At 55.9% G+C, this 12,420-nt stretch overlaps 7 protein-coding genes across 7 annotated transcripts; 3 read left to right on the top strand and 4 right to left on the bottom strand.

Annotated features, from left to right (window-relative positions):
- Positions 1-222: 222 nt before the first annotated feature.
- On the bottom strand, positions 223-1,164 carry IUM83_11890 (acyl-CoA desaturase; the record flags this gene model as incomplete). Its single annotated transcript, XM_067936479.1, has 1 exon — positions 223-1,164. The coding sequence occupies one exon, from the start codon at positions 1,162-1,164 to the stop codon at positions 223-225; it is 942 nt and encodes a 313-aa protein (XP_067792165.1).
- A 2,178-nt stretch (positions 1,165-3,342) lies between these two features.
- On the top strand, positions 3,343-4,158 carry IUM83_11891 (Uracil phosphoribosyltransferase; the record flags this gene model as incomplete). Its single annotated transcript, XM_067936480.1, has 1 exon — positions 3,343-4,158. One exon carries the CDS (start codon positions 3,343-3,345, stop codon positions 4,156-4,158), a length of 816 nt encoding a protein of 271 aa, XP_067792164.1.
- Positions 4,159-4,646: 488 nt separating this feature from the next.
- On the bottom strand, positions 4,647-5,090 carry IUM83_11892 (Protein involved in establishing cohesion between sister chromatids during DNA replication; the record flags this gene model as incomplete). Its single annotated transcript, XM_067936481.1, has 1 exon — positions 4,647-5,090. The coding sequence occupies one exon, from the start codon at positions 5,088-5,090 to the stop codon at positions 4,647-4,649; it is 444 nt and encodes a 147-aa protein (XP_067792163.1).
- A 2,087-nt stretch (positions 5,091-7,177) lies between these two features.
- IUM83_11893 (uncharacterized protein) lies at positions 7,178-7,855 on the top strand (the record flags this gene model as incomplete). Its single annotated transcript, XM_067936482.1, has 1 exon — positions 7,178-7,855. The coding sequence occupies one exon, from the start codon at positions 7,178-7,180 to the stop codon at positions 7,853-7,855; it is 678 nt and encodes a 225-aa protein (XP_067792162.1).
- Positions 7,856-7,970: 115 nt separating this feature from the next.
- On the bottom strand, positions 7,971-8,522 carry IUM83_11894 (duf339 family protein; the record flags this gene model as incomplete). Its single annotated transcript, XM_067936483.1, has 1 exon — positions 7,971-8,522. One exon carries the CDS (start codon positions 8,520-8,522, stop codon positions 7,971-7,973), a length of 552 nt encoding a protein of 183 aa, XP_067792170.1.
- A 263-nt stretch (positions 8,523-8,785) lies between these two features.
- Positions 8,786-9,648, top strand: IUM83_11895 (putative V-type proton ATPase subunit E; the record flags this gene model as incomplete). The annotated part of the gene is made up of 3 exons (XM_067936484.1): positions 8,786-8,878; positions 8,965-9,074; positions 9,171-9,648. The coding sequence occupies 3 exons, from the start codon at positions 8,786-8,788 to the stop codon at positions 9,646-9,648; spliced, it is 681 nt and encodes a 226-aa protein (XP_067792169.1).
- A 1,056-nt stretch (positions 9,649-10,704) lies between these two features.
- On the bottom strand, positions 10,705-11,247 carry IUM83_11896 (Carbohydrate-binding protein; the record flags this gene model as incomplete). Its single annotated transcript, XM_067936485.1, has 1 exon — positions 10,705-11,247. One exon carries the CDS (start codon positions 11,245-11,247, stop codon positions 10,705-10,707), a length of 543 nt encoding a protein of 180 aa, XP_067792054.1.
- Positions 11,248-12,420: the final 1,173 nt, after the last annotated feature.

Here is a 12,420-nt window from a genome sequence, read left to right on the forward strand (position 1 = left end):
CTGTACCAGATCCCAATCACCCACGTCCTAGCACCTACTACAAAACACTAAAATTATCTCGCGTCGGTAGTAGTCGGACCTGCTATATGTGCAAGAGCCTAAGTTGAAGGCGCATGTGATCATCAATAAGGTAAGCTTGTTAGCGAATATAGTCTTTGGCCTGGGCTCTACTGCGGCCGGCGAAGACTGCAAGGACGGACAAAACATGCTGACTGACTGCGGTTAATTGGCCTTGGCCTTGAGCTCGGAGAAGGCCTTGGTGGGGTCGTCGCCGTTGGGGTCCTGGAACGACTTGGAGTCCTTGATCTTGGCCCAGATGTCCGTGGCGCGCTTGCGGTCCGTGACGAGTCCCAGCAGGGCCATGAAGTCGATGGTGAGCTTGGTCGGGTTGAACTGCGCCGTGGCGCCGAACTCGCTCGTGGCGTAGTCGTACGGGAACTTGTGGTGCCAGTTGTGCCAGCCCTCACCAATGGCCCAGAGCGACACGAACCAGTTCTCGCGCGGCGGGATGTTGTCGTAGGTCTGGTAGCCGTAGAAGTGCGCGGCGCTGTTGACGAGCCACGTCGCGTGCAGCACGGCCACGTAGCGCAGGAAGCCGAGGACGAACAGCGCGTTCTTCCAGTCCTCGCCCACGAGCTGCACGCCCAGGACGGTGGGGAAGACGAAGCACATGAAGAGCTGGCCCCACGGGTTGAGCTTCTCCTGCACCACGACGGTCCAGTCGGCCCAGAGGTCGTCGTAGTTGAGCTTGGTGCCGGCCTGGAGCACGCGCGGGTCCTTCTTGACCAGCAGCCAGCCCATGTGCGCGAAGAAGAAGCCGCGGCCCGAGTCGTGCGGGTCGGCCACCGTGTCCGAGTACTTGTGGTGCACGCGGTGGTCGCGGCTCCAGTGGAAGATGGTGCCCTGGTTGGCCATGCAGTTGCACAGCATGAGGAAGAAGCGCACGATGCCGTGCGCCTTGTAGCTGCGGTGCGCCCACAGGCGGTGCGCGCCCATGGTGATGCCCAGGCCCGACAGGTAGTACACGAACACGAACAGCGGGTACGTCTCGAGCTTGCACTGGAACAGGCGGCGCAGGCCTTCGATGGCGCCGAGGTGCACCACCGACAGGTAGTAGACCATGAACCAATTGGCCTCCTTCTTGAACGTCGACAGGGACATCATGGCTGCTGTGCTGTGGACGAAGGGGGAGGCAACGTGCGCAGGCGACTGGAAATCTCGGAATGGCCACAGACGTCGGGCGCTCGCCAAAGGATGGATGGATGGCCACCTCCTTCTCGGTCTCTCATGTATATGGTACAGTGTACACACAGCGTTGAAGAGCTGCCCGTTTTTCGTGGGGTGGAGGATGAAGCGCATTGTTTCGGCCTTTCTCTTTCGCGCTGGCTGACGTACTTGCGCGAAGCACCGTTGATGTCATCGAAGTTACACTTGCTGTTTGTATGCCGAGCACCAAGTGACGTTTCGCTGCAAAACGCGATGATGTCAGGGGTACTGTACGGTACCGAGCGTCGAGCGTGGACGGACCGAGAGATTCACCGCCCCGGCCACCGCCGGTTTTGAGGATAGCCGTGGCGCCGTGTTGTTGCTCCTCTGGTGGCGCTTTTCGCCACGCTCGCTGAAGACCAGCCATCTCGGCGCTTTTTGCGGTGCCCCCCGGTTGGTCGTTATTCGGGTCTCGCAACCAATCGGCGTTCGTAAAAATCTTTTTACGCGCGGCGATTGGTCCGCGGCGGGTTCTATTTTCTGACATGGGCTCCGCTGGCTGTCGCCTCAGCATGTCATCATCGCGACAGCGCAACTTGCGTGGGCGAAGGTGATGGCATCGCCGATCCAATGGAGATCACCCCGCTGTCGTGGCCATCACCGCTGCGCTGACGCCACACCACCGGAGGAACACTCACGCGAACACTGAAGGAAACACTCACGCGAGCACTGGCGGCAGGGAATATGTGGGTTGGCGAGCATCGAGGTGCCGGCGATGCGGTGGCAGGGCCGAGGGCGTGGGGAAGGCGGTGAATGCGGTTTAACATTGATTTGGCTGCGCGTTGAAGTGCCCCGAGTCCATTTCTTCGTCGCCGATGTTAAACTGGGGCGGTGGGGCGAAGACACGCGGCACACCGTCGGAAAGACTGACGAACGGATAAAAGGATGACCGGGGCCTGGCGTTGACGCATCGGCTGCGCAGGTTTAAGCTGGTGACGGGTAGTAAGCAGAACAAGAGCCGTCGGATGCTACAGTGCATTTTGCACGAGGTGCGCCGCATCTTGTGCTCACCCAAGGATCAGCGCGGTGATCACAGAGGACGTCCATGCCGGTTGCTGGGCATGTAGCATTGCGGTGCAGCGTTCGGTGCGTGACGATGAGCTCACATCGTTAAGGTGGAAAACAATGAATGGCTATGCTTTTCAATGAGTCAACTCGATTGAAAACTCTCACGCTGCTCGGCTGTCGCGTGCCAAACCCGCAGCAACAGCGCCTATTGCATTAATTCGGCTTGCAATCCCCGCCCGCATTTTGGATTCCGCGAGGGATTTCTGTTGTTCCTAGCGTGGATAATGTTGGCTCGAAAAATCATCGTGGCTTGCATCCATCGAACTTCAATAAAACACTTACATGTAGTACGAAAATGATAGGATACAAACGCGAAATCAAAGCGAACAGTGCGAATAGAGCCGAGCCGAGCTATCGGTCAAATGCCCTTCGCCGACGTGATACCCAGCGTCGCACGGCACACTGCATGACTGAGACTCGATGCACTACACAACGCGAACCTACAGTTCTACCAGCGAACGGAGTTTGGTACAGGTAGTGGAACAGCGAATGTAAAAGCGTAAATAGAGAAAGGGCAAAGTTGGCCCTGCCAACGCAACAACTGCTCCGCACGAGACACGAAGTCATGAACATGATGTCACGTCTCGTCGTTCTTGGGGTCAATGACTGTCAAGGGCGGACACCACATGCCTTACGAGTCTTCCGGATCGTTGTAAAACATACACACCTCGTGCACTGCGCATTACCGGTATGTCTATTATACCCAGTCATCACCACCAGTCCGTTCAAGTCAACGGTATACATATCACCATGGCGACCCCGTCAATAGACCAGCTTCCGCCCACAAGGATCGAGCACCATGTACAACCCGCCATAAATAAAATAAACTTGCAAGTGAGATTGTGTGTTTCCGCTCGATCGTTCTAGCTATTCTTGATGGTATAAGTACTATGCCTTGCAAGTATGAGGGCGATATCAGCCTCTCAGCAAACTCTCGACCTCATTCTCCAATCTCTCAACTTACCAGCACAGCTCCAACAGATTCGCACATTCTAACAGCCAACAAACATGGCGATCTCCAAGCACGGCTACGGCGCCATCGCCATGATCACCATTGGCACGCTGTACAACGCCGTCGCCATGATACTACCCATGTGGACCGTCAACTCCACTGTCAACTCGGCACTCACGGACCAAGTCGCCAGCACCAACTTCAAGGCGGGCCTCATGAGCTTCTGCATCGACAGCAAGCTAACCAACTCGAGTACCGCGCTCAACCACTGCTTCTACTACAAGTTCGGCTCCGGATACAAAGATCTATCCATCGTCAACGAGAAAGTGTGGGCTAAGTACTCGAAATACGCGACGTGCGAGGGCTACAACAAAGCTGGCGACGTGAGCGATTCTGAACAGTTGGCGTACGCTACGGTGCTGGCCACTGCCGCCGGCATGGACGCCGAGCAGTTCGACAAGTTCCTGGATAAGTCGTGCGGCTTGATGGGCTTTGCCACCATGACATTCGGCGGCATGAGCATGTCAAACGGTCTGATGGCGATCATCGCGATCGTGGGCTCCATCACGTGCCGCAAGGGTAACAAGAAGTGGGTCGGCGGCGGCTTCTTCCTGGCGGGCGTGGCTTGCTTCACGGCCATGCTGACGTTCGTGCTGTGGATCGTTCAGGCCAAACCGCTGGGCGAGAAGGACGACACGTCGCTGAAGACGGCATTTTTTCTGATGATTATCGCGATGCTGCACTACCCGCTGGCGATGTTCATGTTCTGGAAGCACTTGCAGCCGCAGAATGGAGCAAAGGACGATTTCGACCAGAATACGTTTATTCTTGAAGATTCGGATAGCGACAGCGGATCACGTGCTTGCATGTAGGAATACTGAAGTTTTCTGAGCGAAGTAGTTGACATAACAGAACAAGAAACCAGTACTGAAGTTTTCTGAGCGAAGTAGTTGACATAACAGAACAAGAAACCAGTATTTCGGAAAAATATCCAAAATTGCTTACAGTAAAAGGTCTCCACGGTTTCCACAAAACTTTTAGACACGAGAAAAAAGTGCTCTTTTAAAAGCACACTTTTCTAACCTGAAAAGGCAGTGTTGGACTCTTGAATTAGCACGAATATTAAAGTCAATGATCACCCATGAAGGGTCCTAGCACTACGTCGTAAATCATACCGCTTTCCAATTGCCGACGTGGCATCCCGTAACAAGCACCTCTAGTGGAAGGGGTCAGTAACAAATGGCACGTCGTGTTCACTACGACCTGCGTATTGCTCAGCCCTGTCTAAGTTATCTTCCTCCCCACAGTAGACGATCCTGTATTGATTGATCGGCCTGCGGCTCGACGACCCGCTGCGTCTTCACCGCACCTCGTCCTTGTCCTCCTCCATGGCGTCCATGAGCTGCCTCAGCTCGCTCCAGAGCTGTTCGCGGGCCTCGCCCTCCAGCGCGCCGTCCAGCTTGGCGCTGCGCTCCTGGCCGTCCCTGGCGAACCAGACCTGCGCGATGTGCGAGTCCCCCTCGGGCAGCGGCAGCGCGTGCTTGTCCTCCAGCCACACGGGGGGCCCCTTGGCCACCAGGCGCCGCAGCTCCGCCTTGCAGTCCGCCTCCTGCACCTTCTTCATGAACGTGTGGAACTGCGAGTCCAGCAGCTGCTCCACCACGTCCGCGCAGAAGAGCGCCGCGTGCCACAGGCCGCTGGGCGCCGTCTGGAACTCGCAGTAGTTGCCGTCCTCCTCCGTGATGTCGTCCATCGTCGCCATGCACTCCAGGCCCGCCGGGGGCTTGCCGTGGCTCGAGCTCATGCTGATCTATCGCAGTTACGGAAAAATGTACCGCTTTTGGGGTACAATACAGGGAACATGCCACTTCAACCTGTATTAAAAAAAATGTCGCTGTTTGTTATAACTTCGGCAGCTTTTAAGTGGGTTGTTCAATAGGAAAGATGCGCGGCTGACGCTGTTATCGCTGAAGTGTGAAGAATGTCGAAAGACTTGTGAGTTGGCATTCCAAGCTGGCAAGAAACTTGATGGGGAACAAAAGAAGAAATGGATCATTTGGAAACTATCTGGCTAGGAATGTCTCCAAGCCAGCGATTTACTTGAGGCGACTTGATCGTTGCCACAGACTGATTGAGTTCGATATTTTTTGCGACGTACTGTCACTTTGGAGAGCACACGACAACTTGTCCGACGTCCAATTTCGATTTTAGCAAGAAAATACAAATTCAACACATTGGAAGTTATCAGAAGTCTGCATTTTCTTATTTGTTTTGCACATTCTTGAACATTCGCAAAGCTTCACGGAGACGATGGGCGTTGGAATGGTCAATTGTGCAGTCACTTTGGTGCTGGTGCTGACGTCAGTCGCGAGTGCGGGCTCTGCGGGCGGGACTTCGACTACACCTCTGAATACGAGCGATTACTGGAGCGAAGACCACCCGCGCGCATACCAGCCTCACTGGAAGCGCCAATCGGATGGAGAAGTCGTGATCGCAAGAAATGACTCGAGTTTCAATGGCTTTGCTGATTATCGTGGTGCAGTTGAAGCCCAGACGCCTTGGATTTCCAAGTGGGTCCTTTCAGCCCAGGGCCGACGCACCTTGAAGAAGGATATACCGCGACTTCTGATGTACAATCTCGTGTCTCCTATGGACTACGGAGGCTCAATGAGGTCGAACAAAGTTCGTCGCCGTCGCAACAAGGCGATCGGGATGTTTCTTACGGACAAATTGGCGTTACCACTGCTGAAGTCTCTGGGAAATGTTGCTTGGAATCTCATTCAGAGTCATTACGGGGGGTATTTCGAAGACGAGGTCTTCGCAAAACGCCTCGAGATGATGAATGCCAGCGAGATGGTACGAGAATTCAATCTCTCACTGTCGATAGATGCTATCATCGACGCGGAAGACGAGGAGGCTCGACCAAACACGACCTTGGGGTATACGTACGATGGAAATAGCAAGCGAGCGCAGTTGTACGCAGCTTATACTGGTGTTTTCGTCCCGTACGAAGGTTATTCGGACCAGTACTACACTCGCGACGACAAATTGCCCCCGCCAACGCTCCCTGCTGACAGTTATCCGTGGTTGTGGTCCCCTCGCCTCGATGTGGTGCGTAACATTACGGCGCAGCTCATGCAGACTCTCACGCTTGACGACACTGAGGAGAACATGACTGCCATCGGTGATGCGAACGAGGTAGACTCGTGTTCATCGAAGTGTGTGGCTTCCGGAGGCACATTACCGCGGCAACTCAATGGAATATCCTCCATTCCGAGGAATATATCGACAAACGAGAAGGTAAACTACGGCAGTTTGAACGCAGGTGCAATGGATTCACGGGATATTCGAGCACTTGATCAAATCCAGTTGCTCGTTCAGGAATTTTACTTAGAGACTGGCATTCCTCGCTTCATGCTCCGCTCCAACGAGACACACTCAATGTTTCCGTCCCTGTCAGTTTTTCTTCGGACACCGCTAGCAGGCACTACAGATTCTTACATCTCCTCTGCAACCAGAAACAACGCTACAGAGATCTCGGGTAACGAAAGTAGTGCTAAAATCGTTGCAGCTTTCTTGCCGAATAGTTCTAGCGCAGGAAGTGGTGATAGCACTGGCGATGTGGTGGATTTCTCTTCAAGGAGTGGAGTGTACGCTGCACTCACTCATTTCTATGGATATCCTTCGGTCGACAAGTGGATGCTTATTCGTGACGAGCGCTTTGGTGATGACAACGCATCAGATTGCGTGGTAGAGTATCCTTGCTTAATGCAGTCAGGCGTTACCGTCTACACACCCTCACTCACAACACTGTCGCTGTTCACAGCATTCACCAATGCGAGCATAAACCCACTCACGAAGCGAGCAAAGCGAATAGAGGCGCTACTTACGATGGTTACCGTGGCCTTTGAGGCTGAGAGAAGAGCACTGAATCACGGTCTGCAGGCCCCCTCCACCGTCTGGTACTCAACTCACGACCTCGACGTGGACGAGTTCGCCGATGCAGTGCTTGGAACCGTGAACATGTCGATAAGTGGCGATCCAACTCCACTGCACGTCTTTGAAGCCCTCATGAGCGAGCGCGTGCCAATACTGGACGAGGTGGTGTCGTACTATGCAGACACGAACCACGACACGAAGATCTCTATGCAGCTCAACCACAACGTGCCCATGCTGGACAAATTCGCTGAAAGTGAACTGACCCAGCTGATTTCCCTACTTGCGACCGAAATGAAAACTCTCGATCGCTCCATCGCTTCTTACGTGCAGACACGCGCTGCGAATCCACAGTACCAAGAAGTTGTGACTGCCACCGAGCGAGGAGACCTTTACAACGGCAGTGAGTACTCGCTGCTTGGCTTCGGCTTCGTCGTACCGGCGACCAACGACAAGAACGTGCTGTACCGCGACCTGAAGCTGCCCGTCGCGTTCCACCTCGCGCTGCGCTTGATCGTGCGCTGCCAAGAGAGTCGTCTGCTTCTCCCTGAAGAATCCCGGCAGCTGCTCGTGTGCCTCGCCATGGCTCTCCACCACATCTCGTTCTACCGCTGTCGTCCATCCACCGACTGAACAACCGAGTGAGAAAACAGCAATAAACAACGTCGTCGCTACAGTAACAAGTAACCTATTTAGCGACAGAGCAACAATGAAAAAAAAAAAGTTTTTTTCCTCCTCCTAGGTAGTTTTAGTTGCTCATGAACTTCTTGTTCTCCGCGAAGCCCTCGAGCGAGGCCTTGCCCAGCGGCGAGGTGAGGCAGTAGGCCTGCAGGCGTTTCATCATGGGCGTGTCCAGCCGCGCGGGCACGGGGCTCTTGCCGGAGATGTAGTTGAAGATGTCGATGGTCTCCTCGTTCAGGATGTCCTCGTACTGCTGCAGCTCCTGGCGCGACAGCTGCATCACGTGCTGGCTGGCCCAGCGGCCCAGCAGCAGGTCCACCTCCAGCCAGCCGCGCTGCTTGCTGCGGTAGATCACGCGCTTGCGGTTGGCCTCGTCCGCGTCCACGAGGCGCTCGCCCTGGCTGGCGGCGGGGAAGGCGGCGTCGCCCTTGGCGGCCACGTGGTCCGCGCGGATGGCGGCGCCGCGCGCCAGCGCCTTCTGCGCCTGCTGCGGCGAGATGCTGCGCACGAAGGCCTGGTCGTCCACGTCCGGGTTCGTGGACAGCAGGCGCAGCGTCTGCGTCTGCACGCGGCGCGCAGCGGCGACAGCGACCGTCGTCCTCAGCCTCAGGCTCAGCATTATTGCTGCGTAGCTGCTGGTGAAGAGCTCAACTGACTCTCGATTGGCGGAAAACGGCGTCTATTACAGGATTGGCGGAAAACATCGGCTATTACGGGATTGGTGGAAAACACTGAATATCCGGCTAAGTGCGAAAACGGAAGATCTCTTCGAACGTCTTCATAAAGCGCAAGCGGAAGAGCAAAAGCTGCACCGGTAGATACCGTGCGTAGAGTGGAGAGAGTGAGAGGGTAGTGGGTTCCCCCCCAGCAGCCAGAGCCAAGATGAACGCGTCCGACGCCGACCGCCAGATCAAGCAGATGGTGAACTTCATCCTGCAGGAGGCGCAGGAGAAGGCCAACGAGATCCGCATCAAGGTAGAATCGAGTAGAATCGAGTAGAATAGCCCCCAGAGCTACGGAGAGGCTGACTTGAGCCGCTGTTGCTGCTGCTGATGCAATAGACGGAGCACGACTTCAACCTGGAGAAGCAGATGCTGGTGCACAACGCCAAGATCAAGATCCAGGAGGAGTACACGCGCAAGGAGAAGGAGCGCGAGATCAACAAGCGCATGTGCGTGGCATGACGCCTCTACTGCTGCTTGGCGCTGCAAGGCTGGCGTGATAATTAATTAGTACATTTTTGTTGCATTGTTATTTATTGGGGCAGCGCGCGCTCGGCGGAGATCGGCGCGTCGCGGCGACAGAAGATGATCGCGCGCGACGAGCTGCTCAAGACGCTGATCGTGGAGGGCCAGGCCCAGCTGCGGAACTACACGACGGCCGACGACAAGAACAAGGCGCTGCTGCGCGACCTGATCGTGCAGGGCCTGATCAAGCTCTTCGAGCCGGAGGTGGTGGTCGCTGTGCGCGCCAAGGACGTGCGCCTCGCCGAGGCTGTGCTCAAGGAGGCCACGGACAAGTACATCGCCATCGTCAAGAAGGAGGCCAACGTGGACGTGAGCAAGGTCAAGGTCTCGCTCAACAAGGCGGCGGACGGCATGCTCCCCGACTCGAAGGCCGGCGGCATCGTGCTGTACGCCAAGCAGGGCAAGATCGTGTGCGACAACACGCTGGACACGCGTCTGGACCAGATCTACTACGACCTTAAGCCCACGGTGCGCAAGATGCTGTTCCCGACGCCGTAGAGCGCGACTCCGGCTAAGCAGCTAACTTCCGCTACTTGGGAGACTGAAGGAAGGGGAAGAGAGGATGATGCATCGAATTCAACGTCGAGTTGTCACTATGTCGAGCCGCCATGGCAACCCGATCGAATCGGAATGAGCACCAAGGCCTAGCTAGGTTTTTGTGTCTATCGCTTTAACTTTACATACAGCGCAGTTGCAACTGTACTGCATTAGGTCAACGGATCAGTCACACGCGAAAGAAATCCAATCCGCCCTGCTAGGAAGCTCATTGTCGACCTCTCCCGAAAACATCACTCCTGATTTTAGCTGGGATCCTGCTGTCTCGCGTGTTCGAAGCTCCCTGCGCATTAAACCAAGTTTTTCACACACGGGTAGGCGAAAATGAACACCGCCTGCGTGAGCCCTGTACACACACTGCGGGCTACACGCACGACTTCCAACGAGAGCCACAAGAGGATGCATATCGTCTAAACACCGACGCGCATTAATAGACTACAAGGTGGTCGATGTCGCCTGGCTGCTCGCGTTTGCTTAACTCGAAAACTATGGACTACTACTACGGGATCGTGTCAACACGGCACGAGTATCCTCAGCGAGGCTGCAGAGGATAGCAGCACCTGGTTTATCACAGTTCCGTTTCTTTATTCAAGTGTTTGTATGCTCTTGGTTGAAGTTCGCTGGACCAATCAGGAGGTCTCGATCCAACGAGTTGATTGACGACGGACGCAACGAGCACGACACTCACCGACCTCGTGCCTACAAGTACCAGCATCTACTTCGTACCTGCCGATCTTGTTCACCCTGATGCACGCTCGAACAACAGCACTGCGAGCAAGCTAGTCTCAGACAAAACACCGATTGCATTCGACCTTCTTACTCTTTACGCTATAGACTAAACACAAGACAAGTACGGAAACGCCAACGACAGGAGGCTCTCGTGGAGGGGCGATTCGAAGATGCCCAGATACACCAAGCTCTTTGCTGCGCTGCGTACCCAGAGCTGCCTCGCCTCGCCTCACCTCGCCTCTCCACAGACGCCGAGGACAATGCACTCGCTCATTCCACCGAGCGAAGCTGGCGGTACGTCTTCTGAGACGACGTGCCAGCCGTGGCCCTAGCAGACGCACTCGCAGTGGCGCTTGCCGACGCACCACCAGTCGCTGCGCCATTCCCGTTCGACACGGACGCAGCGTTCGACGTTCCGTCTCCGTTCGTGACGGTGACGGTCTTGCTCGAGTACGGGCTATTGTTGCCGGCGTTCGCGTTGGCATTCGCAGTGGACACGCCGTTGGCGCCGGAGGTCGTAGTCGTTGCCGTTGTAGGGGCGCTGTTCACGACAGTAGCGGGCGCCCCGTTGTTCGGGTAGACGGGGGCAGCGTTGTAGCTGTTCACAGCGGGCGGAGGAGGATTGTAGCTGTTGACAGGCACGCCGTACGGATAGCCGAGGCCCGGCACACCCACTCCGACGTTCGCACCGAGGCCCAACATGTTGGCGCCGACGTTCACGCCGCCGTTGCCCAGACCGACGCCGACACTCGCGAGGCCAGGCACTCCGACACTGACGCCGGGACCCACGCCGTAGCCGTAGCCCCACACCAACGCCGGGGACACCGAGCAAGCCGAAGGTCTCGGCGACCTCTTTCTCCGCGCGCACACCGCTCGACACGGCCGCGGAGGCGACGCACAGGACCAAGATCTTGCTGCTGTTACTGAGACTGAACATGGTTAGAACGCTCGGTAGGGTGTGGTAGTAGAGGTAGAGCGTTGGCTCTGGCGGAGATCGGGCGGCTTGCTTCGATGGGTGGGTGCTCAAGTGAGTAGATTTGAGAATGAGTGAGTGCTTTAGGCGGAAGCGAAGCGGGATGGCTGCCTGGCGAACACCAAACGTCAACCTCACCTCGCTTCGACTACCTCGGTAGCGCAGACCTGTCAGCCGCCGGGTCTCGCTGCTGTGCTATCATAGCGCTGGGCTAATGTTTACCAGGGTGGAGCTGGATGGATGCTCGATCTTGTGGACCGGAGCTAGTGTACCGGCACCGGTAGGGTCACCACGGTCACCACCTTCACACAGATGCTGGTGCATAGCGGCGAGTTGAGCGACCAGGTGATGGCAGTGTAGACATAGTGCGCAGTACTGCACCACCTACACTACGGAAGGGGGAGGGGGCTGCATGGATATTTTACAAAGATCCGGAAGAGCCGTCAGGCATGTGGTTTACGTCCTTGACCGTCACTGACCCCAAGAACGACACCTGCTCAAGGCTTGACGTCATCCGGCTGGAGTTACGACTTTGTGTCCCGCGCGGAGCAGTTGTTACGTTAACCCTCCGCTTTCTCTCCGCTTTCTTATTCGCTTTTCCACTATATGTACGAAGCTCGGTTTGCTGGTTCGTTTTGTATAGTGCATCGAGTCTCAGTCGTGCTGAGTGATGTGTGCCGTGGAGATGCTGGGCACCTCGTGGGTGGGAGGTATCTAACCGCGGCCTCGGCTCGGCTCGGCTCGGCTCGGCTCACCTTGGTTCCTCGATTTCGAGTTTGTATCCTGTCACTTATACTATCGTTTGTATGTACCTTGTTGAAGTTCGATGGACCAATCAGGAGGTCTCGATCCAACAAGTTGATTGACGACGGACGCAACGAGCACGACACTCACCGACCTCGTGCCTACAAACACCAGCATCTACTTCGTACCTGCCGGTCTCGTTCACCCTGATACACGCTCGAACGGCAGCACTGCGAGCAAGCTAGTCTCAGACAAACACCGATTGCATT

The sequence above is a fragment of the Phytophthora cinnamomi genome (genome assembly GCF_018691715.1).
Source record: "Phytophthora cinnamomi strain GKB4 chromosome Unknown Contig37, whole genome shotgun sequence".
Taxonomy (NCBI): Eukaryota; Oomycota; class Peronosporomycetes; order Peronosporales; family Peronosporaceae; genus Phytophthora; species Phytophthora cinnamomi.